Source organism: Zootoca vivipara, chromosome 8 (assembly GCF_965207765.1).
Source record: "Zootoca vivipara chromosome 8, rZooViv2.hap1.1, whole genome shotgun sequence".
In the NCBI taxonomy this organism is placed as follows: domain Eukaryota; kingdom Metazoa; phylum Chordata; class Lepidosauria; order Squamata; family Lacertidae; genus Zootoca; species Zootoca vivipara.
Genome location: NC_142591.1, coordinates 63781322 through 63806803, shown reverse-complemented (window position 1 = coordinate 63806803; position 25482 = coordinate 63781322). Strand labels below are relative to the sequence as shown.

General features: G+C 47.3%; 1 protein-coding gene across 1 annotated transcript in view; it reads right to left on the bottom strand.

Annotated features, from left to right (window-relative positions):
• LOC118090207 (neural-cadherin-like) overlaps positions 1-25482 on the bottom strand; it is a 56635-nt gene that overhangs the window by 6820 nt on the left and 24333 nt on the right. The window contains 16 exon segments of the mRNA XM_035125620.3: positions 477-657; positions 1706-1970; positions 3314-3480; positions 3995-4175; positions 4279-4402; positions 5305-5432; positions 5718-5845; positions 6927-7141; positions 9027-9304; positions 10632-10864; positions 12522-12706; positions 14180-14273; positions 20341-21958; positions 22579-22862; positions 23678-23821; positions 23951-24137. Coding sequence (XP_034981511.3) covers positions 477-657; positions 1706-1970; positions 3314-3480; positions 3995-4175; positions 4279-4402; positions 5305-5432; positions 5718-5845; positions 6927-7141; positions 9027-9304; positions 10632-10864; positions 12522-12706; positions 14180-14273; positions 20341-21958; positions 22579-22862; positions 23678-23821; positions 23951-24137 — 4412 coding nt within the window.

Below are 25482 nucleotides of genomic sequence, written 5' to 3'. Positions count from 1 at the left end.
AGGGATGGGAACGGAGTGATTTTTTGAAAGTGGTGCAATGCTCTCCAGCCCCCTTAAGCCAGTGCTTGCCTGCTCTACATTCCCTCTACAGACAAAATCTGGAACGACAGCAGGAAATGTTCTCGAGAATAGATGACGTCCCAGAAAGTAAGCTAGCCCCAGCTCCCAACTAAAGCAGAGATGCAGGTGGCGAGGTTCCTTTCTTGTCTGTGTGCAGGAGTTCATGCACACTGGTGTTGCAGCAAAAAGACTTTACGAGGGGATGCTTACATTCTGGTGCTACGTATGGTAGGGTTACTGCTGGCTTGTTTCCCTTCACAGATATGACCATAAGAAGAAGAGCCTTGGTGGATCAGCCCAATGGACCATCTAGGCTGGCATTCTGTTCTCACCATGGCCAACCAGTTGATTTCACAAAAGAAAAAAGAATTCAAAAGGAAAAGAGAACAAAGCAAGACAAAGGTATATATATATACCTGCACTCATACTTCCTCCAGAGGTCTACGCAGTGGAAAGGGCTGTAACAGGGTTGGCTGCTGCAAGAGCTGGAATGGCAACCTATGGTGATTCCCTGCTGCTCCACAATGAAGCCGTATTCAGTGCTTTTGCCATCCACAAGAAGAGGCTGGCCATTCAGGCGGACATCCCTCATACAGCCTGCAGGGGGCACCAGAAGGAAGAGAGGCTTAAGTGAGATTCGTTGTAAATGGTCCTCCTTTAACGGGAGTGTGGTGCGACATCAGAAGTGGTGAAAGTGCATTGCACCGATGTTAAGTGAACCCTGGATGTCACTCAAGTCAAGAGCATCATGCTGGTGCAGCAATGCAGGAAACTGCTAGTCTTGCCAAGTACAGCACAGTGCAAAGCTGTCCCATAACAGAGAAATGGGCGGAGACAATAAGAACCACTTCCCAATCTTGAAAGGTTATTCCATTGCTATTGAACAAGCAGTAAAAGTGCAACACCTATTACCTCTTACAATTGGATTCCATTGATACAACATGGAAAAAGCCAGAGTTATGGGGAGGAATCAGCGCCGTCTTAAGCGCCCCTGTCGCCATGGTGCGCCGGATCTCTCCGGCGCCCTATGGCGCCCCTGTCGCCGTGGTGCACCGGATCTCTCCGGCACCCTTCCGCCCCGTTTCCCGGCGCGGTGGGCGGGTGGGCGGGGCACTGCTGCGCGGCGGGCGGGCAGGCACAGCGCGATCTCTCCGGCGCCCTCCCGCCCTGTTTCCCAGCGCGGTGGGCAGGTGGGCGCCGCGCGCAGCGGACCGGCCGGCCAGCGGGCGGGCGCAGCTCGCGGCGCCCTCCTGGCAGGACGGCGCCATGGTGCCCTGCGCCACCGGGGGTCTACGACGAGCCGGCCCTGGGAGGAATGATGATGATAACTATTTTTAAAATGAATGGCTTCCTAGGAGTTATCCTAGGATGGCATGGCATTTTCAGTGGGGGCCCCAAACATGGAAGAAATGGGTAGTGCAAATTCTTATAAGCTGCCTCTGATCTTAGATACACTGTACAAACCAGAACTGGTATTACTATTAGATTAGTGGGCCCATTTCTGGTCCTGAGGCCCTGGGAAATGCCCAGTGTAGCTACCCTCTGGAGGAAGTTCTGAGCTGCACATCCTTAGTGGTTCTACAAAGGACATGAGCACTTTTTACTGGTTTTCAAATTTTCCGAGTCCATCAGACACACCACCTACCTTGGAAATCACTTTCTGAACCGTTAGCAAGGCGGTTTCCGAGCACAATGCTTGCCAAATTCATTTCAAACTGTCCGCTCGATCCCAGAATGGCCGAAGTCTCGTGATCGCCTCCACCATCATTGATACGCAAATAAAATTCATTGTGATACCGCTGTAAGGCTAGTTCAACCCACTGACCATTGTCTATGTGCACAGTGCTTAATTGAAGCGTGTGGTCTTTGTCTCCCAAATTGAAGCTCACACCAAAATGTCCACCAATTACCTGCAGGGAGACATGAGAATCATGGTCTTGATATATAATTTTATGGGAGACGCATACAGCATACTTAAAAGATCTGTGTTTAATGGGAGCAAACTGTTGTTCTTTGCACTGGGAAAAGTGCTCTACTCCAATTAAGTTTTTATAAGATTAAAGAAACTTTTAAACTGGAAACCCATTAAACTGGGAAATTAAAAGAAAAATAATTGTTGTGTTGTGTCTAACATAGTCACAGGAAAAAACAGCTGTAGAATTATGGAATATGTAAAAGCAACTTTCTTTGTTAAGTATCTGGGATGGTCATGTAATTAATCCAGAATGCGACAGCTAGACTGGTGACTGGGAGCGGCCACCAGGACCACATAACACCGGTCCTGAGAGATCTACATTGGCTCCCAGTATGTTTCTGAGCACAATTCAAAGTGTTGGTGCTGACCTTTAAAGCCCTAAATGGCCTCGGCCCAGTATACCTGAAGGAGCGTCTCCACCCCCATCGTTCAGGCCAGACACTGAGATCCAGCACCGAGGGCCTTCTGGCGGTTCTCTCACTGCGAGAAGCAAAGCTACAGGGAACCAGGCAGAGGGCTTTCTCGGTAGTGGCACCCACTCTGTGGAACGCCCTCCCATCAGAGCTCAGAGAGATAAACAACTACCTGACATTTAGAAAATACCTAAAGGCAGCCCTGTTTAGGGAAGTTTTTAACCTGTGATATTTTAATGTATTTTGATGTGTGTTGGAAGCTGCCCAGAGTGGCGGGGGAGACCCGACCAGATGGGTAGGGTATAAATAAATTATTATTATTATTATTAATGCAATTTGTGCTTGAAAGATGGATGCTGGCTGCAGCCAGAATCTCAATAGCACAAAGGCAGCTGGATAGCTCAGCTGGTTAGAGCATGGTGGTGATTGAAGCCAAGGTTGCAGACTCAATCCCCGTAAGGGACAGCTACATATTCCTGCATTGCAGGGGGCTGGAATAGATGATCCTCAGGGTCCCTTCCAACTCTATGATTCTATGAAAGGTAGAAAACACTGAAGGCCTTATAGCTAACACATTGTTATAGAAATATCCATTTCTGAGAGGATTACCCACAATTTAAAGGTCTCCAATGGGTCAAAAGACCCAGATTGTTTTTATGCTTTATTTCTTGCAGTTTTGGAACTGATGTGAACTATTCTCTACCTGCACTGATGAGGGAAATCTGGTTTGTCTTTTCCTTAACATCGATGTATGATGTGACACTTACTTTTACTTAATTTTTATTTTCTGCTCCTGTAATCAGTTTTTTTTTTAAAAAAATTAAAATAAAAGTGTTTGTGGAAAAACAGTGGATTAATTGCTTACCTCCACTCTAATGTATCCGCTTCCATCCGAAGATGCCATACTGAGAAGGGTGCAGAAGGACATCCTTGTGCGTACTGCAAGCTGGACACGTGTGTTGTATGCATTAAACAGCGTTTTCAGTTCATAGTGAATCCAACTATCCTTTCCAAAAGTCCATTCTGGAAGAGCTAAATGTGAAAGGACAGACGAAAGTCATACTGTGTAATAATTTGGACTTTCCCACCTCCCTTTTACTTCCTAAGTGTCTGGTATGAATTTATATTTTCTTAAAATCAAAGAGCCACAAGGTTTTGTGGACCACAGCCAACGACATTGCTGCAGGAAGGTGTTCTAGTAAGCTGGCAGGCATAAACACAACACATTTATTGACTAAGAATATTGCATTTTATTTTGGTTAGGGACAAAAATGTATCTAGTCCTCAGCACCTCCATGCTCCATTTACCAAAGGTCCCTATTCCTTGTTATGGAAGCAGAATAGATTATGCAGCGCTTAAATAAAAAAATACACAAAATTAGGGGTGGGAGCATGGTGCAAAATGCACTCCTAAAGGAAAAACTAACAAATCCATCTCATTAAAATCAAAACCGAAACCAACTCTACTCCGTGATGAGTCCACTGCTTTGTTGCCAGAGTCTTTTCCTTGGGATTACTGAGATTTTCCCCACAATGCAAACCGAACCTTTGTCACATCTTGCTCCTGTGTAGCCAGTGAAACAGTCGCAGTTAAAAGACCCCCAGTCGCCAATGCATTTGCCATGGGTGCCACAGGAAGACACCCCAGCTTTCTGGCACAGCCCATCAGTCAGAGAGCAGCCTGGCGCACTGTTCAAGGACTCTGCAGGATGCTCTAAATTGTATACCTATAGAAAAATAGATAAGCGAGAAGAATGGCGGTAAGCAGCTGCAGGTAGACTGGGATGGCAGGGAGCTGGGGAAGAATGTGCGATGCCTTGATGGTCTTACCTGGCTATCGAGGACAACATTCCGGATGCAGCCAACAAACCCTCTGAAATGCTTTTGTGACGTATGGTAGGGCTGGGCCTTCTTTACTCCACCCAGCTGGAGAGGCTGGTGAACGTTGAGAAATCTACCAACAGCAAATGAATGAGAAAGGTAGAAAGCAAAAAAGCAAAATACACCCCACAATTCTAACAAGCCTACAGCCAACCTAGATAAGGATAACTGCTAGCCTTTGAGGAAGGGAACACAGGAAGATGCCCTATACTGAGTCAGACCACTGGTTCATCTAGCTGCCAACACTGACAGGCAGCAGCTCTCCATGGATTCAGACTATGGCTGCGTACACACCATGAATTTTAATAATAATAATAATAATAATAATAATAATAATAATAATAATAATAATTTATTTGTACCCCGCCCATCTGGCTGAGTCTCCCCAGCCACTCTGGGCGGCTCCCAATCGAATATTAAAACAATACAGCATTAAATATTAAAAACTTCCCTAAACAGGGCTGCCTTCAGATGTCTTTTAAAAATAGGATAGCTGCTTATTTCCTTGACATCTGTTGGAAGGGTGTTCCACAGGACGGGTGCCACTACCGAGAAGGCCCTCTGCCTGGTTCCCTGTAACCTCACTTCTCACAGTGAGGGAACCGCCAGAAGGCCCTCGCCGCTGGATCTCAGTGTCCGGGCTGAATGATGGGGATGGAGACGCTCCTTCAAGTATACAGGACCGAGGTCGTTTAAAGTACATGGCTTTCCCCAAAGGATCCTCAGAATGGTAGCTAAGTTAAGAACCCCAAGACAGAAGGCAGGTTGTTGACAACTGAACAGTATGATATCTGAAGTGGCCCAAAGAATCAAAGGCTATCTTTAAACAAGTCACTAACCTGCATGTCTCGCGGCATAATGAAATTTGCTGACTTAGCCCACGACCCTACCGATTCAATTGGCCTGCATCAATTAACCAACCTAAACTCAAGTTGATTGATCTACCAGTCAAAGCTTATACTTCCAGTATTTTACCTCTCACTTCCTGGAGTCTCGGAAGAAACTTTACAGGCAGATTTATCTGCCTTCGACACTCCCTGCAGGGCACCGATGCTGTTCATAATAGAGACATTTACACAGTGGTCCAAGATCAGCTGTACTTTCTAAAGTGGAAAAGATATTTATGTTGACTCAGATTGGAGCCGGAGCACTGGAGATTCCTCTCCCTTGCCCCCTGTGCCAATTCCCCAACCAAATTATTCCACCTGAGAAAAAATGCATCTACCCATGTAGCATCTAATCACAAATCTAATTTCCTCCCTTAGTTACTCTACAAATGTGACTTCCATCCAGGATAAACTAACATTAAAAAAATGCTATGCTCAAATAAAGATTGGGTGTGAAAGCTCAAAAACTTCTAGTCCTTTTGGGGCACACTTTACACTTGCCTTTCCATCATTTATTATGTTTATGTTATGCCAGCGCCGATCCGCAACATTGACTTTCTCCGACAGCTGCAGAAGCAGTGCCCCCGAGCCATGGCTCAAAGTTAGCAATGGAACGCCCTCCAAGAGCTCTGTTTAATGAAAGAGGAAAGCATATTGGGTGGTTTTCTTCCTTGAGAATTACAATTCTGTATTTTGCATGGCTGACATGCACTTCTTGTACCATCTAAGAGTACAAGAACTCACATTACCTTCATGCAGGAGCAGCTCGCCCAGTGGAAGAGAGTCGGCTGCAGCAACAGCCTCCCAAGGAGAAGCATCACTGTCGCTAACCAGCAGGGGATACGACTTAGAGGATGCACACCAGCAGGACTGCTCAGTTGGCTCCACCAGTGCATCTGTGCAGCCCTGACCTTGCTGCTGCCTCGCCCCTCCCTATAAGTAGCAGGGATACTACTTTGGAGAGGCTATTCCTGTGGCTGCACCCCACCAGCCAAGCCAACACCTGGCTTTGCATACCCTCAGCTGGGATAGCTCAGTTGGTAGAGAATGAGGCTCTTAATCTCACATGTCGTGAGTTTGAGCTCCACGTCGGGCAAAAGATTCCTGCACTGCGGAGGCTTTCACCCTTGCGATCTCTTCCAATTCTATGATTCCAGTATAAATACAGTTGGAAGAGGAATATACCTTAGGTGTACATAACAAAATGAGAAATAATAAGTTTGTCCCAGCCATTCTGGGCAGCTTCCAACAGAATAAAACACGGCAAACAAATATCAAACATTAAAAACTTCCCTATGCAGGGCTGCCTTCAGATGTCTTCAGAAAGTTGTGTAGCTGTTTATCTCCTTGACATCTGGTGGGAGGGAGTTCCACAGGGCGGGTGGAGCTACCCAAAAGACTCTCTGCCTTGTTCCTTTCAAACTTCACTTCTCACAGCGAGGGAACTGCCAGAAGGCCCTTGGAGCTGGACTTCAGTGTCTGTACTGCCATAGTCCAGAGGCCTTTGGAATCACTTCCACTGCTCTACTCATTTTGCCTCTGGCCCTACCCATCACTAGCATGCGGCCCTGAGGGAATGCCGGGGTGGTGGTAGTTCCCAAACCCTGCTTTATGACCCAGTAGTACAGAAGGGTTGGGTCTCTCTCTCTCTCTCTCTCTCTCTCTCACACACACACACGGGGTGGGGAGAGAGAAACAGAAGTCTTTTACCTAGGGCAATGAAATCCTCTGCTTCCCCTGGCTTCAGGCGTGCCATGGGCCCGTTGTAGAGCAGAAGTCCATTGGCTGCTTCGGTAATGAAATCGAGTGAGATACGGCTCTGAAAGCAAGGCTTGAGGGTCGGGAACCAGGCATATCCATGTCCTCGGAAGGTGTGCTGCGTCTGCTGGCATTCAGGCCCATGGAAAGCCATGGGGCACTTGCAGCTGCAGAAATAAATAAGGCGTGTTAATCCTGCCCCTCTCTCCACCCCTAGGCAGGCACACATTGCAAGTCAGCAGCTACCCTTTGCCATTGGAAGCATGGTTTCTAAGACTCACCTTATTCTTCCTGTTGGTTAGTTGTTTAAACTGATTTTAATATTTTATTTGTACATTACTTAACCTGCCTCGAGATCTTCTGGTGAAGGGCAGGCAACAACCCCCTTTATTTTTTAAGATTATTGTTAGTACAGTAGTAGTAACGTACAGGTGGAGTTATTCACACAGCACATAGTTAAACTATGTAACTCACTCCTGCAGGAGGTGGTGAGGGCCACTAAGATGGGTGGCTTGGCTAATGTCTTTGTGGCTTGCTGATGGGAGTTGTAGTCCAGCAACATTTAGAGGGCCACAGGTTCCCACCTTGGGTTATGGCAGGCATCCCCAAACTTCGGCCCTCCAGATGTTTTGGACTACAATTCCCATCATCCCTGACCACTGGTCCTCTTAGCTAGGGATCATGGGAGTTGTAGGCCAACAACATCTGGAGGGCCGCAGTTTGGGGATGCCTGGGTTATGGTGTCAAATGAGGGCAGGGAAGAATTCTCCTCAGTCGTTAAGCTCAGGCTGAGGTTGATGACTCTGAAACAGCAGTTATTTCACAGGATTATCTACCTCACAGTGTTGTTGTGAGGATTAAAAAAGGGGGGTTGGGGGAAGGGACTATGTACACTGTCTTGAGTTCCTTGGAGGGAAGGTGGTATATATCTCCTACATACACACACTAAATCTCTAACAAAACAAATTTTTCCTAAATTCTTTAGAGTAAGGGTAGATACTCGGCTGTATCTAAAGGGCCTAATGGACATCCACAAATAAAGAAATGGGAAAGTTCACCGTACAGTGAGAAGTACTCAAGAGATGGCAGACAATGTTTCAGGAGAAGAAAGGAGACAAAACCCCGAAACTTTTTTTTTCCCCCCAGGGGAATAATTTCCTTTCAAATTTAATGGGTCCACTTCTGTTCATTGGTTGTAGGAAAGAGTTGATCAGGGGAGGCAAGAGGAGCTATCCTTAAGCTTGAAACCATTGAGATTTAACTTCAAAGCCCAACATTGCCATCTTGTGTCTCGGAAAAATATGACAGCCATGAAGCCATTTCAGAAACAGGTCTGCAGTCAAAGATGTATATAATTCTGCAAACCCTGGGATTCTCCCAAGCTTCAAGATCAGGCATCCCCAAACTTCGGCCCTCCAGATGTTTTGGACTACAATTCCCATCTTTCCCAACCACTGGTCCTGTTAGCTAGGGATCATGGGAGTTGTAGGCCAAAACATCTGGAGGGCTGCAGTTTGGGGATGCCTGTTCAAGATACTTCCCTCTTGTGTGCAGATGGTGTTGTTTCAGCTACGTTAGAATTGGTTATTAGCATACAAGGTGACCCGAGTCATAACCTGTGAATGGTATTTCCTTTATTGCGCTTTTAGTTGGAATTTTTGTAATGCACCTTGAACATTTCTTCACTAATAAAGCCTCTGAGACTTGTCCGGTCTCTAAGGGCGGGTCACTAGGTCATTTTGTGTCAACCGCACCCACATTTTTCAGACTTGATGTCAGGAGCGGGAAGTTCGTGATGCAAACCTTCAAGCTGTGGCTGCAAAGGAAGGAGGGGGAGCCCATTCTTCCTTTGCAGCCGTTCAAATCACATGGCTTTATATGATGCCAAGTGATTGGCAGTTGGGTGGCCCACCCACCTGTCAAAAGAGGCCTGCAGACTTTCAGGCTACTTTCAAATTCGGAGCTCTACCCTGATCCAGTTCCCCACCCCTGTTATAAAGGTTGGCACTTTTTTAAAACAACAACAACACAATCATGAGCCAGTCTACTAACCTGTAGCCCAGGTCTGTGTCCGTACAGGTACCACCATTAAAGCATGGATTGATCCGGTAGGAGGAACAAGAATGGTGCTTTCTCTCCCGAGCTTCACAAGTACACTGGGCACTGCTCAGTACTGTAATGGAGGCCAGCAAAACACTTCCGGAAGAAGTAATCGTGGGAAGAGCACTGAATTCATTTTTGCTGGTGCATCCGGCGCTATGAGAGCAGTTTTCAGTTGCACATTCATCTATGCCAACTTGTGTGATGCTGATATTCAGGATGGTTTCCAGCTGTTGTGGGTTAGATCTAGTTTTCAGCCTTTTTTTAAATAAAGGAACCCCAAATGCGCAAGAGAACTAGACTAAAAATACCTCTTTGAAGACTCTACAGGTGCCTTCACAAATGATACCTTTTGGGCTCTGCTGCAGTTGTCTCATAGCAAGCAGTGCCCTGGAATGTATTTGTTCTTAAAAAGTCTCCTCTGGACTGAATTGGATTAAACCCAATGTTCAGTTTAGTCTTAAGCTGGTGCAGCTTTCAGCAACCCTGGTACCCTCCAGATGTTTTGGACAACTACCACCAGCTCTCCTCCAATAACCCACTGGACCCACCCTGTCAAGACTCCTTCAGCTAGCTCTAAGAAGCCAAGACGGGAAAGGGTCAAGGGGGCAGGTGAATGACCTCGCTTCTCCAAGCAGCTTCCCCACAGCCTCAGGCTCCAATAACTGAAACTGTCTGTTCACTGGGCAAGCTATAACTGTGGTGTCCAGCTCTGTGTGACTCTGAGCCATTTTGTCCCTCAGGAATTTTTTATTTATTATTGCATTTAGAAATCTGTAAAATTGTTACAGCAGGCTGCTGAGGACGTAAGAGCAACACACTCTTGGCCACATGGCAAGAGTCCACTCACCACTTGGAAAAGTTTTGCTGGATGACTTTTCCTGCTATCATCACCCTACGGTAAGAACGGCAATACAGTCACACCTTGGAAGTCAAACGCCTTGCGACTCGAACCTTTTGACTCTCAAACACTGCAAACCCGGAAGTGAGTGTTCCGGTTTGCGAATGTTCTTTGGAACCCAAATGTCCAACATGGGTTCTGCAGCTTCTGATTGGCTGCAGGAGCTTTCTGCAGCCAATCGGAAGCCACACCTTGGTTTCTGAACCTTTTGGAAGCCGAACGGACTTCCGGAACGGATTCCATTCAATTTCCGAGGTACGACTGTATACCCTCAGGTTGAGACTGGAATTCACACTACCTATGATCCAGCTGCCCCCTCCCCCACACCATTTTTTTTTTGCCTGCACACCACCAGGTGTTTAGGAAACCATCAGATTCCACCAGTCCCCACAGGCGGGCCATCTCAACAGGTCCACCCCCCCCCCTGCAGAGTGAAGTTCTTGGAGGGAAAGACTATCTTCAACCTGTTTGATCATGAAGTAGCTGACGTGTTTTTCCCATGTAAAATTGCACTCTCAAAATCTGGAATAAAATTTAGAAGGAAATCCACAAAGATTCCATCAGATAGGTTCTGTAGAGACTTCATTAAAAATGTTGCCTAGAATTGCAAGTTGGGGGGGGGGGCGGAGAGAGAATGACAAACAAACACCACTTACCCGTGCTTTGGACACAGCGACATTTCCGTTAAGTTTTTCTGCTTTGTAATAGGGTGATCCATGAATTGCAAACCACACATCTACTCCTTGTGTTTTGCCTGGGCTGTTCAAGACACTGAAGATGTGGACATTTTCGAGTTGGGCTGGTATGATTTCCGAAAAAAGTTTCTTCATTTGGTTGTACTTACTTTCACTCTCGGATGACTGATATATAAAATCCTCCGCAGTGATATCTGTAAATATATATATACATACATACAAATTTCCAAGCCTGACACTGAAGCAATGGCGAAATAAAAACCTTCAGGCATCTCCTCTCTAAAATGCAAGACCACCTCCAGAAAGTTCATACGAATTCATCCTTTGAAAATTTATCCAATTGCACACCTAAACCTTAATTTTTTTAAACACATACTACTTTACCAACATCTTGGTACCCCATGGTTACCTGCGGCCTCTGCCAAGGGGCAAGACATGTTGCAGGGAACTTTGGGCTATTAAACTGACCTGAAATCCTGGATTTGGGGGATGCCATGACTAGGTATGGGGGAGATATTTGATTCAGTTCATATGTAAAGGAGGACATGCCAAATTTTGCACGCACAGAAAAAATTCACTACCTGAAACACAGCCATCGTTTTAAATTCACACTTCTCTGAATTTTTGCAATGCAGCTTTCTAGCCAAGTGATGTATACAAAAATGCATAAACCAGGGTAATATTTGCATAAAAATGCGCTCTTATTAGGTAAACTGCTTTGCAGTTTAGGCAAAATTGCATACAAACACGGGCATAGAAAAATGTACCCTAAAATGCTGGTGAATTTTCATAAGAAAGTTTTGTTAAGAAGGAGTGGCAGCCCGATTTGGAAATGAGAATGGAAAAAATGTGAACTTGACAGAAACCATAATTGACAGTTTTCCCCATCACTAGTCATGGCAGCATCTGAGGGTGCAAACCCCTCTCCTCCTACTGATACTGGGGACCAGTTGTGTTAGCTTGTGCTGGAATCCAACCAGGGAAGGTTGCTGACAGTGAGCAATCACTTTCTGTCTTCTATACCAGGGGTGGGGGACCTCCGGCCCTGTGCAAAAGCTTCCTTTGAAGCAACGTGCCTGCATTAGCTACCTCAAAGAGGCTTTTGCAAAGCTTTACGACAGCTGCTCCACTCCTGTTTGTTTGAATGGCTTTGTCAAACTGCTCCCTGAAGCAGCCTTCTTTGCTCTTTAAACATCACTGCAGCAATGTTTACAGGAGAGGGAGACCCCTTCGGAGAGCAGCAGCTTCGCAGATGTCCTCTCTCCTGCTGCCGCGCAAAGTTAGAGGGGGAATCTGCACTTCAAACTGCAGGCTCTTTCCCTCTCCCTTTTCAAAAGATGGCAGCAACCAGGGTGGGGGAGGAATGTAGTAAATAAAGCCTTCAATTCCCCATCCACACACTTCTCCTTTAAACACATGTGGAGGTTTGAAAGAGAAGCATAAAGGGGGATTTATCTGAAACCCCTTTGTAAACAACCCAGGAAAGCCAAATGGTTCACCTTAAAGTATCGACAAGGTTTCAAGGGATGCCGCTATGTTGTCAGGTGGCTGACATGTCAGAGGTCCAGCCCGCCTTGTCAACATTGGCCCGCCAGAGGTGGGGTTGATAAAGATCGGGCACTCCAGCCAGAAAAGGTTCCCCACCCCTGTCCTAGAATATCACTCTTCTGGGCCCTGGGTCAACTACCTTCCACCAAGAGAACAATGATACCCTTGTGAACCTGTTACATTGCAACCTTTGATACCCCTGGTCATGAGTTCTTAGTGACTCAGCTGCAGGCTTTGGTGGGCACTCAGGAGTCCCAACAACGTTAACTGATCTCCAGAAGATGCTTACAACTCATCTTTTACCTCTTATTCGGATAGATCCTGCATTGTGGGCAGCTTCTTCCTTGATTTCTTTCACAACCACCCTTACAGTGGAGACCACATCAGGCCAGATGCCATCTGTAACTTTCACTCTTATGTCATACGTTCCTGAAGGAGTTCCTTCTTTGATACTTAGTAAGCCAGAATTGTCATTCAGGATAAAATACCTGAGAGGAAGAAACCATTCATGGTATCACCCCATCAAATTGTGGCTAGAGCTCTCTGTTGACTTAAGTGGTGTATAAATTTTGTTAAATGAAATAACAACAAATGCATGCATTCACACCATCTGCTTAATTTTCATTGCTGTGTTGGCTCGTTGCATTTCATGTGAATTTACCCTCTGGAAAATTCATCTGCTCCCCAGTATAATTGGTTATGCTCGCCTGTTAATCCTTATAAAATAAAATAAAATTGTCCAGGAGCAGTAAGTGAGAAGGGGTGGCACTCACGCAAGCTGACCTCCTGGCAGCGAAGTTACTGCCCTCCTGGAGGGAAAGGAACCCAAATCACCTTGAAGTATGGAATTTGCATATCAATGCACTGCAAAAACACACATCATCTCTTAAGGACTTTCCTTCTAAAGAAACCAAACCTGTGGTACATACTTGCACCCCTAAAATCTCTCATAGTTTGAAGCCTGGGGTGCACATATTATTTTTTTAATAGGTAGATTATATTGTCTTGTGCAAATTGCGCCGTAAGTGAAGCATAGTGCACAGCAATTTATATTTAAAAATCTCCTCAATAGTCCTAATAAAGATAGCCAAAATATTTTCCTATGTCCACCCTTTCACTTTATGCATGTCATACTTAGTTGGTCTCTAAGGCATAGCTGCCAAGTTTTCCCTTTTCTCGCGAGGAAGCCTATTCAGCATAAGGGAAAATCCCTGTAAAAAAGGGATAACTTGGCAGCTATGCTCTAAGGTGCTACTGGAAGGTTTTTTTTTTTTTTTGTTTCGACTACGCCAGACCAACACGGCTACCTACCTGTAACTTAAACTATAGCATAGTGCAGGCATCCCCAAACTTTGGCCCTCCAGATGTTTTGGACTACAATTCCCACCATCCCTGACCACTGGTCCTCTTAGCTAGGGATCATGGGAGTTGTAGGCCAAAACATCTGGAGGGCTGCAGTTTGGGGAAGCCAGTTTGGGCAAGTGGGCACTATGCCTCTGGTTACCCCCTACCTTAGCAGCCTACCTTTAAAACAAAACAAAACCCAGAAATAAAGTGTGCATACATTTCACATTTCTAAGAGCTGGGTAAAAGTCAGATTCAGCAGAATCCATCTGAGCCTTGAAAACATATAGAGCTGAAAGAGGAAGTGGGAAAGAGATTCCCCTCCTCTAACTTCCTTCTTCAGCTCTATGTTGTTCTTAAGGTAGAAAAAGGAAACCACTCTTGCCACCTTAAGACAATGGGGATAATGTGTGTGTGTGTGTGTGCGCGCGCGTGCTCAGAGGTATCAGCCACCATGTTGGCAACCCTGATTTAGTATGATGTGTGAATGCAGCCCATGTGTTCTGTGTGCCATGAAGCTATACTGCATTAGTTTTCAGAACACCTACCCATTTTTGATGCTCGACTCTCTCATTAAGAGAGAGTTATTTTCAAAAACATAAAAACTTGACATTTACCTGGGTGCTTTCCCTTCAAAGTGATACGTCTTGTGGTCCCAGTCATCATTATCTGGGGCATGAATCTTACCCAATACAGTTGTGGGTAGGATACCTTTAAAAAAGAGAAGAAAAATGAGGTGGGGGGGAGAAGAAAAGCTACTACTTATGTAAATGTGAGAAGGCATTCTGCACGTGTAAAAAATTACTATTCATTTTATTTTCCTATCATGTTTGCTTTTCAGCTATTCTGGAAGCATGTTGCGCTGTTGAGATATCAGCGCAAGATATCGACACCTGCAACCTGACACACACCTGTCATCCAGGCTGTGCAGGCTGCATGCCTACGAAAACAAAATTCTGGTCAAGAAAACTCTTGTTCCAAGGTGAACCAACGAACATCAAGTTTAGTGAATTGAGACAATCAAGAAAAATTTGCATATGCTTGCTTATAGCAGGCACCTGTTTTAGAAACCCAGGTTTTTTAAGTGAATGGCGTGTCTCAGCAAAGGAAATACAGAGACTCAGAAACCAGCCAGGTAAAGACCATGGGAACTATGCCGAGCTCATCAACCACCAAAATTCCTGTTCAGGCCCCTATGCCACCTGAGGCTTGGATCTAACAATTCCTAGGGAAGAGCAGAGGGACCTGGTTTTATGCCTAGTCGGACCACTGCTCTCACTATTCTCTACACTGACTCACCATTGCTCTCCACAATTTCAGACAACAGAAGTCTTTCTCAGCCCTACCTGAAGATGCCAGGGATTGTACCTGTGACCTTCTGCATGCAATGCATGAGCTCCACCACTGAGGAATGATCCATGCACTGGGGGAGGGATGTGCCAGTTCCAGCTACCCCCCCCCCTGTGTAAAGTCCTCTCATCACCATCTGGAGTGGCTTTTCAGAAGTTGTAGCATGCTCTGCGGCTAGTGGGGGGAATCAACAAAATACCCTGCACCTTCAGAAGTGCTTTCCACTTGCCCACACATGGATCATTGGTCGCAGACCAGGATTTCAACATGCACTAGAATTAGATCTATGAAGAAGCCCGGATCCTTCTCTCCTTTAACTCTCGTGGGCCAAATTTGACAGTCATTCAAATTTGACCTGTCAGTCACTTCACATGACAGTTATGCCAGGTGATAGGGGCAATCTTGCAGAGAGCCCTGCACGGTGCATTGAAACACCACCCACCAGCCAATTATCACACATGATGTCAGGTGTAAAGGGAGGTGGGTGTGGGTTAAGGGAAAACAGCCTCATGGGTCAAATTGGGACCTAATTAGACCCATGAGGAGGAGGAGGAGGAGGAGGAGGAGAAGGAGAAGAAGAAGAAGAAGAAGAAGAAGAAGAAGAAGAAGAAGAAGAAGAAGAAGAAGAAGAAGAAGAAGAAGAAGAAGAAGAAGAAGAAGTTTGGATTTGATATCCCGCTTTATCACTACCCTAAGGAGTCTCAAAGTGTGTTATGTACTGAGCTGAATCCTAGAACAATAGGATTCAGAATCAGCGGGAGCTACCCAATCCAACTCCAGGTGGAAGTGAATCCTCAACCTGATTGGCCTGCTGGAGCAGCCAATCAGGCGGCTGGCAGAAGTGAATCTGCTACCTGATTGGCCTGTAGGAGCAGCCAATCAGGCTGCAGGCAGAAGTCAATCCACAATATAATTGGCCCACAGGTGTAGCCCTGAAGTAGCCAATCACGCAAGGCCCATTGTGTAAATAATGTATATAAGCAGATGGTTTGGGGAAAAGAGCCATTCGTCTTCTCTTCTCCTCCTTGATGACTATGAGCTGAATAAAGAGCATGAAATTCACTCTTGACTCCGAGTATATTTCACTGGCGACGAAGGTGGGATCCTGCTGAGCTGACCGCCACCACGCACTGCACCGCAGCACCGCCACCTGCTGCACCGCTGCATCGCACCGTGCATCCAGGCTTCAGCTCCAGGACCCAAGGAACCCAGAATGGCAACCGACAGCAGCTTCTCGCCATTCAAACCAGCATCAGGAGACTGGGAAGGGTACGCCGCCCGTTTCAACTTCCTCCTGCAAGCGAAAGAAGTCACCAACGATGCCATGAAGAGGGCAACATTCTTCAGCGTCTGTGGAGAGGAGACGTTTGAAATCGCCCGGGCTCTCCTTGCACCTAGAGATGTCGCTACCGTCTCTTACAAAACAATAATGGAACGGCTGAAGGAGCACTTCTCACCACAGCCCTCGGTGGTAGCTTGCCGAAATGCCTTCTACGCAAAGCGGCAAGCCCCGGGGGAAACCATAACTGGGTTTGTGACCTCCCTCCGCCACGCCGCCCGGTTATGCAACTTCTCAGAATTGGAGAACATGCTTCGTGACCGCCTCGTCGGTGGCCTGAGGGACGAGATGTTGCAACGACGCCTCTACGCCAAAAAAGACCTCACGTTCCAGATTGCTCTGGAGGAAGCCCTGGCAACCGAAGCCGCCGAGAGGTCAACGCAAGAGGCACGACCGGCCCCGCCATCCCAACCGAGGGTCTACCACGAAGACCTCACCGACGAATCCGAATCTGACAGGGAGGAAGTACACCGAGTACAGCGGCGCACTCAAGCAGCACACACACCACAGCAGCCTCGACGAGAAGGAGGGAACTGTGCAAGCTGCGGGGAGAACCACGAGAGGAGGACCTGTCGTTTCCGCAACACAGAGTGCAGGCAGTGCAGAAAATTGGGACACATCGCCCGGGTGTGTCGGGCTCGACTCACCCGTCGACAAGCATCAGATGACCGACCCAGGAGCCCCAGGTCACACGGCACCATGCACCAAGGCAACTCGACGGAGATCACGGACTACCAGGTATTCCAGTTGCCCCATCCCGGCACAGAGAAAATTTATATAGAGGTACAGATAGAGGGAGCCCCATGCCGCATGGAGCTGGACACGGGTTCAACTCTATCCATAATCTCGGCCCGAACATTAAGGGAACTGTGCCCTAATGGGGGTCCCAAACTAAGGCCGGCCCCATTCACCCTCCGGGACTTCCAGAAACGTAAGGTCCCTACTATGGGGGTGGGGACCTTCAGGGTGCAATATCGAGGGCGAAAGCAACAATTGGACTTGCTGGTAGTTAAGGGCCCCTACGTTAGCTTACTGGGACTGGCATGGTTTGGACCTCTGGGGCTAGCCGTTACCGGGGTGAACCGCACTAGCTTACAAGTGGACGTGGACGCCATATGCAAAGAGTTTCCAGGGGTTTTCGATGGGGCATTGGGACGATATACAGGACCCCCCATTGCCCTACAGCTAGACCCCGCTGTACGACCCATCAGGCACAAGGCCCGCCGGGTCCCGTTCGCCCTGAAACCCCGCATAGACGAGGAATTGGACCGGCTCGTGGAGCAAGGAGTGCTGGAGCCGGTGCCCAACGCCCCCTGGGAAACTCCAATTGTCACACCCGTCAAGCCTAACGGTTCGGTCCACATCTGTGCAGACTACAAATGCACCATAAACAAGGCTCTCACGGCCCATGCATACCCAGTGCCAGTGGTCAGCCATGTCCTCGCCACCCTGGCTGGGTCAAAAATCTTTGGCAAACTGGACTTGGCCCAAGCGTATCAACAGTTGCCTGTGGACGAAGCCACAGCAGAGGCTCAGACGATTGTGACGCACAGAGGGGCATTCAGAGTTAAGCGGCTGCAATTTGGCGTTAGCGTGGCACCAGGCATATTCCAGAATCTAATGGACTCTCTCCTTAAAGGGATTCCTGGCGTCACCCCCTTCTTCGATGATGTACTGATCGCCGGGCCCACACCAGAGGAATTTGAGGACCGCCTCCGCTCCGTCCTGCACCGTTTCCAGACGGCGGGCCTCAAGGTGAAGCGGGAAAAGTGTTTACTGGGAGTGCCGCAGGTGGACTTTCTGGGATTTAAGGTGGACGCAGAAGGGGTCCATCCAACCGGTGACAAGGTACGGGCCATTTGTGAGGCCCCAGCGCCCAAGAGCAAGCCCGAACTTCAGTCATTCTTGGGACTATTGAACTTTTACCATGCCTTCCTTCCCCATAAGGCAGCGGTAGCGGAGCCCCTACACAGACTCCTAGATAAAAGGGCCCCTTGGGTGTGGGGCCAGCGACAAAGGGCCGCATTCCAGGCAGTCAAGGACTTGCTCGTCTCGAACTCGGTCTTAGCACACTTCGACGAGAGGCTGCCAGTGGTGCTGGCATGCAACGCCTCTCCCTATGGCATCGGCGCTGTCCTGGGACACCAACTCCCGGATGGAAGAGAGGTGCCGGTGGCATACTTCTCCCAGACGCTTGCTGCAGCCGAACGAAACTACTCACAGATTGACAAGGAGGGTCTGGCAATCGTGAAGGGCGTAAAAAAATTCCATGATTTCTTGTACGGGCGGCCCTTTACCATAGTGACTGACCACAAGCCGTTGCTTGGCCTGTTTGCCCCTGAGAAGCAGACCCCCCAAGTGTTGTCTCCACGTGTCCTCAGGTGGTCAATTTTCCTTGCCGGCTACCAGTATGCACTAATCCACCGCCCTGGGAAGGCGATGGGCCACGCAGACGCCCTCAGCAGGCTACCACTACCAGAAACAGGCCCCGACCCAGCGCCTGCGCAAGAGGTTATGACCCTGGAGCTGCTTCCCGACCGACCCATTCAGGCACAAGAAGTTGCGCACCATTCCACAAAAGATAGGGTCATCTCCCGGGTCCTGGACTGGGTGTGGCGAGGATGGCCCAGCAGCAGCCCCGGGCCAGAATTCGCTGGCTACACAAACCGCAAACATGAACTGTCGGCCCACAAGGGGTGCCTGTTATGGGGAAGCAGGGTTGTTGTTCCCCAGCCCCTCCGCAAAAGGGTCCTCACAGCCCTACACGAGACACACCCAGGGGTAGTGAGGATGAAGGCCCTTGCCAGGAGTTATGTGTGGTGGCCGGGGATTGACAGAGAGATAGAGGCCTGGGTCCAACACTGCCAGACCTGCCAAGAATCCCGCCCGGATCCCCCAAGGGCCCCAATCCAGCCCTGGGAGTCCGCCCGACATCCATGGTCACGCTTGCACGTGGACTTCGCTGGCCCCTTCCAGGGAAAAACATTCTTCATAGTGGTGGATTCCTACACCTCTTGACTCCGAGTATATTTCAAAGTGGCTAACAATCTCCTTTCCCTCCCTCCCCCACAATAAACACTCTTGTGAGGTGAGTGAGGCTGAGAGACTTCAAAGAAGTTTGACTTGCCCAAGGTCACCCAGCAGCTGTGTGTGGAAGAGCGGAGTCATGAGGTTCACCAGATTACGAGTCTACCGCTCTTAACCACTACACCACACTGTAGGTGTAGAACAGGCATCCCCAAACTGTGGCCCTCCAGATGTTTTGGACTACAATCCCTATCATCCCTGACCACTGGTCCTGTTAGCTAGGGATCATGGGAGTTGTAGGCCAAAACATCTGCAGGGCCACAGTTTGGGGGTGCCTGGTGTAGAAGGTTCCCCAGGCCTAGTTTACACTCATTCACACTTCTCTTAAAAAGAAGGGCTAAACATATGCTTTTTAGTAAGGATAGATAGCCATAAAGCCAAACACCAAAGCAGGTGCGAGTCCCTGCTTGCATAACAGCCTGATGGACGTGACAATCACTACTGCCATGTGATTTAAGGGGAAGATTGATGGTAGCAGGCAAGCTGCCAGAGCAAACTTTGGAAGACACTGCACGAAGGAACACATTCAACTCACCCAACTTTCTTTAGTATTATTTTTACTCCTTCCCCCGAATGCACCCAAATTTACAACCCACAAATCTTTGGGAAGAACTCATCAAGCTAAAACCAACAGGAGATGTAAAATTGGGAGGGGATTCACCAAGAACACCTCTGTATGCATCCTAATGTTCTGAAGGTGTTCTGAAACGGATTGTGAACAGGGAATGCAGGCTATAAGAATGCAGAATACAGGCATGACTGTAGATAGCTTCATGGCAAGTCACATGCTCTGCATGCAGAAGGCCTCATATTCAACCCCTGGCATCAGAGTTTCCGTTTTGTTTGTTTTTTAAGGATTAGCTGGTGGGAAGGATGAGCCTGAGACCCGGCAGAGCTGCTGCCAGTTTGAATAGACAATACCAAGGTAGGTGTACAAAACATGACCTGGAATAAGGCAGTCTCCTTTAAGCATGCAAGCCAGCTCCATCACCATCAGCTTACCATTGTAGCTGTAGATGAGGCACTCCATGAAGCCAGCAGCATGAGGGTGGTCATTTCGGTCTCCGATATTCACGGTTAATGTGTTGGTTGAGCTCATGGGGGGGCTCCCGCTGTCAGCAATGAGAACCCGCAGTTCAAATACCTTGTGCACCTCCCTGTCGAACGTGTGCAATGCAGTCAGCATTGCACTCCCGTTGCTGAAGTCTTGCAAATTAAAATAGGTCACGCTGCCGAAGTCGCTCAGCAAGTGAAAGGAGAAAGGCGCCCCGTTTGCTGGGCTGTCCCTGTCCTTAGCGTACAAAAGCGTCGAGGTATCGTTCATCTGGACAATCTGAGGAGAAGGAGTGTTTTCCCAAACTACTGGGCTGTACTGCGCCTCAAACTCAGGTCCATTGTCGTTTACATCCTGAAGAGCTACGAGGACTGTGGCACTGCCGCTCAAGGGAGGCTGCCCCATATCCGTAGCGAAGACCACGAGTTGGTACTGTGCCACAGTTTCATAATCCAGAAGACCTGCCACAAGGACCCAGCCATCAGTAGCCACAGAGAACTTCCCATTTGGGTCCGACTTATTTAGCAGGCGGTAAGAGAACCGCCCATTCAGCCCAGAATCTAAATCGACAGCAATAACCTGGACGACTTTAGTTCCGAGGGGGACATCTTCAGCTAGGCCTGCTACCTCATAGAATTGTGGGTAAAACAGAGGGGCGTGGTCATTGGAGTCCTCCACGTAGATGACGCAGTGAGCTATGCTGGAAAAATCCAGGTCCTCTGCTTTTATGGTCAAGTTAAACACCCTCTCGTGGGGTTTCTCGAAATCTATCCGCTTCCTCAGTTGAATTACACCGCGTTTGTCTGCTTTGTCTGTCTCAATGAAGAATTTGTGGTCCTCATCTCCACCTAGGATGCTGAAAGCCACCACAGCGTTTTCTCCTTCATCCCCATCAGTAGCTGACACCACAGCAACCTCAGCGCCGAGGCTTGCACCCTCGGAGACAAAGGCCGTGTAGATCTTTTGCGTGAAGGTTGGCGTGTGGTCATTTACGTCAGTGACCAAAATAGTGGCAGTCCCTGTTCCAGTCAGGCCTCCTCCATCCTTCGCCTCAACCACCACCAGGTACCGGTCTTCTTTCTCCCTGTCTAAGGATCCCAACACAGTGTAGATTGTGCCAGTAGCAGGGTTAACTGAGAACAGGTTGAGGTTAATCTCATTTTGGACATTCTGAATAATACTGTAGGTTAACACGGCATTCTTCCCAGCTCTGGGGTCATCAAGGTCTACCGCCGACATCTCCATGACGGTGGAGTCAGCAGGGGCGTCTTCTGGAATTTGCCCCATAAAGCAACCGTCCGAGGTGCAAAGGAAAAGAGGCGGGTTGTCGTTCACGTCTGTCACTTCAATTATGACGTCGGCAAAGCCGGTTAGACCCTCCCCATCCTCATCCGTAGCAAGAACAAGGAAGCGCCACACGGACCGCTTTTCCCGGTCTAACTTCTCATTTGCAGTGACCTCGCCTGTGTACTCACTGATAGTGAACTCTGCTTGGGCACCCTGGCCGTGCAATGAGTAGCGAAGGGCACTCTGGTCAGCTTCCTGGTCGGGGTCAGTTGCAGAAACCTGAAAGCAAGCACAAAGGTTAAGCACAAAACACCTAAACTTTGGGATTCCCTTCCTGTGGAGGCCTATTTAGCGCCTCCCACGGGTAGTCTTCCGATAACAGATACATTATTTACAAAGGTTTTTAGCCATCAAGCTCACCTGGGGTGTTTTCCTGCTGCTTTTAACTGGCTGTTTCATTGATCTGGGTTTTTTTAAAACTTGTCTTGTATATCGTTTTATATTCGACTATGTTTGTTTGTTTTATGTTATACTTTGTTTGTTCTTAATCACTTTGCACATTATCTGGATAGGTGGTGTATACATTGAAATAATAAAAAAGCCCGGGCATGATAGTTGTATTGCAACCAGCTGAGATCGCTATGGAGTCTGGTAGAAACCCAACAACGATGGCATGGTGTAAATGTACAGTTAGTATCCAGAAATTCACATTACTTGAATTAGGCTGCAACCCTAAGCGCAAACCCACACTTACTATGGAGAGTAAGCCCCACAAAGCTCCTCAAAACTGTTTTCTGAGGGAATATGCTTTGATTTCAAGAACTGCAATTATTTTAAGTTGTTGGTATTTTCCACCAGCGTCATTTGTATAATTTTGAACCCAGAATTACCCTGCTTACCCGTAAAACAATTACTGGCAGATCAGTAAGTTCCTCCAAGACACTGCTGTGGTATTCGTCCTGGGAGAAGACAGGGGCTTCGTCATTCTTATTGACTACATTGATGATGACAAGGGTATGGTTTTCCCATTTTCCATCAGAAGCTACCAACTGAAGCTCATAATGCTGTTCTTGTTCATAGTCAAGACACTGGGCAATCAACAGAGTTCCCATCTCAGGTTCCACGTAAAAATCTCCTCGCTCATTTCCTGAAGTGATCTGATATCTGAGCTTGGCGTTAGATCCTAAAAACATGAGGTTGCTACCATATTATCCTCATCACAGCCCGGGAGACCTCTGAGCACTAGGGTCTATCCCAACATTACTTTCAGAAGAATTTTGCCCCATAAATAATAATTCTGGCACGGAAATAACAAGTCCCTTTGTTATTGTAACCAACTCTTGATGGGTGTCAGTCCAAAATTATAATCCATCCTATTTAAATAAAAAACCTTGAGAATGTAAGACAAAGATACTAACCAAAAACGTTTAGCTTGGCTATATCCTAACTCAAAAGGTCCTAGTCTACTTTCTATTATTTTTTTCATTTAATTATTTTTATTAAGGATTTTCTTGGGTTACAAAGGTAGTGCAGTGTCTCATGCATCATTTTTACACATCAATTTTACTTGTTGAGACATTAGGAGGAAGGGGGGAAAGAGGTGGGACGCCGAACCCCTACACATATCACGAAAAACAGGAACATTGGCAGTCTACTTTCTATTTTTTAAAAAATGGGTGGATATAATTAGCTGATGAGAAATACTTTTTTAAATTATCATGGTTCTCTTTGCAGAACATTAAAAAAAGGTCTGAATGAAGCTAGTTTCCAAATAGTCGTATTCTGAAAAGTACATGACATGCCATTTTTTTCATTACTGTTATATTCCACATTCTATAAACCCGCTCCTATACCACATGTAGAAAAAGTTCCTTTGAAGACAGGACAGTTGCCACCACATCTTCTGGAACAGCCTGCCATAGTCTCACTACTGCTTCCAAATTAGAGAGGTTTCGGTCAAGACTGTACAACACATAAAATAAACCTATGTTTGTGTACCTTCATCTTTGTCATCTGCTGTTGCCGTCAAAAGCGCATACCCGACATCCTCATCTTCATCTATATTAATTTCATACACCGAATGCAGGAAAGCAGGGGCATTGTCGTTTATGTCGCTAATTAAAATCCTCACATACGCAGTATCTGAAAAGCCAATAATCAGCTATTTGCCTTTGGAGGCTCAGGCTACCACAACAGCAGCACATCGTTCTGAACACTCTTTTGACCCAAGGGAACCTCTTTATGTTCTTTTTGAAACCCACTGAGGTTTACCTGAGTTAGGCTGCCCATATAAACCAGGCCTGGCTGATTCAGAAGAATCCTGGGAATGAACTTCAATCAAGTAAGATCCTCTCTTCTCTCTGTCAAAAGATGCCTGGGTAGAAATGACTCCCAACTTGGAATCAATGTTGAAGTATTGGTAATCTTCACTAGCATCCTTCAGTATTGAATAGTGGACCTGCAATTGAGGAACATAGGAGTGGGCTTTATACTCTATCCCATCTTCGTAACAACTCAGAAACAGGAACATAACCACTCTCAAGGACATCCAACTTAGTTCAGCTCCAAGACCATAATTCAGGCTTCCTCAAACTCGGACCTCCAGATGTTTTTGGCCTACAACTCCCATGATTCCTAGCTAGCAGGACCAGTGGTCAGGGATGATGGGAATTTTAGTCTCAAAACATCTGGAGGGCCGAGTTTGAGGAAGCCTGCCATAATTATTCGACAGTCACAGATCTATGCCGTTTGTAGCACTTACAGAAAGTTAGGTAGCAGCACAGTTTGTGTGGAAGGGAAAGGTCTGTGTAGTCACAGTTTAGCCACAAATATGTGGACTGTGGTTTTCTACCCTCTATAATTTGAACAGCTGTGTGGCCTTGCCACAGAGGGCATAGCCTTTGAAGCATGTCAACGACTGAACAATTCAGGACTCTCACCAATTGCTGCAATTTAGATTCACACACTGGTCTTTAAATCTTTGCACTGGGGAATCAGACATTCTTATGTTTGTGAATCTGCTGTTGGTTGCCGTTGATTATTGAGTAATGTGAGAACGGCTTCAAGGTCTGACTGAGGTTGCCCTCAGCAAAGTGTCTTCTGCCAATAAACCCTGCAGGCAGCAACAGCAGTTCTGCAATCAAATCTGAGTGCCATAAAGTCCCCGTTTTAATTTGCCACAATGTCCCCGAGTAATGCAACCTCAGAGGCATTGTGGGAAGTTAAAATGGAGACTCACAGACCCATCCACTCAGCACAAAGTGTGTGTGTGTGGGGGGGTGAAGTGTCACCACAGTCGTCCAAGGGTGCCCCACAACACACTAACATGAGGTCAAGAGTAAGCCATCAGTTCAGGCTCTAGCCAGAGTTAATCTATTTCTCCCATGGAAAGAAGAGAGCGAGAAAGGGGGAAGGAGGGACCCACAGAGAGAGAGAAGGGAAGGACGGAGACAGGGAAAGAGGTGGTCTCACCCACTGCCAGCATGCAGCCCCTAACAAATTAACCCCGAGAAGAATGCAACCTTTGGCAGAAAATAAGAATTATTCCATTCTTGTCTTAAATGATGTACAGTCTACACAAGTGCTTTAATGCATATTGGCATCCACATGTTTTAACGCATGCAAGAGATGGCATGTGGCGCCAGCTGAAAAGAATATGTATACTGTAACTTCCTACTTCAGGAGGCTATTACTGTCAAACCTCAGCTTTCGGATGTCTCGGCTGCCGAACGTTTCAGAAGCCGAACAGCGAAAACCCGGAAGTGAATGCTTCTGTTTTCGAACACGCCTCGGAAGTCGAACGG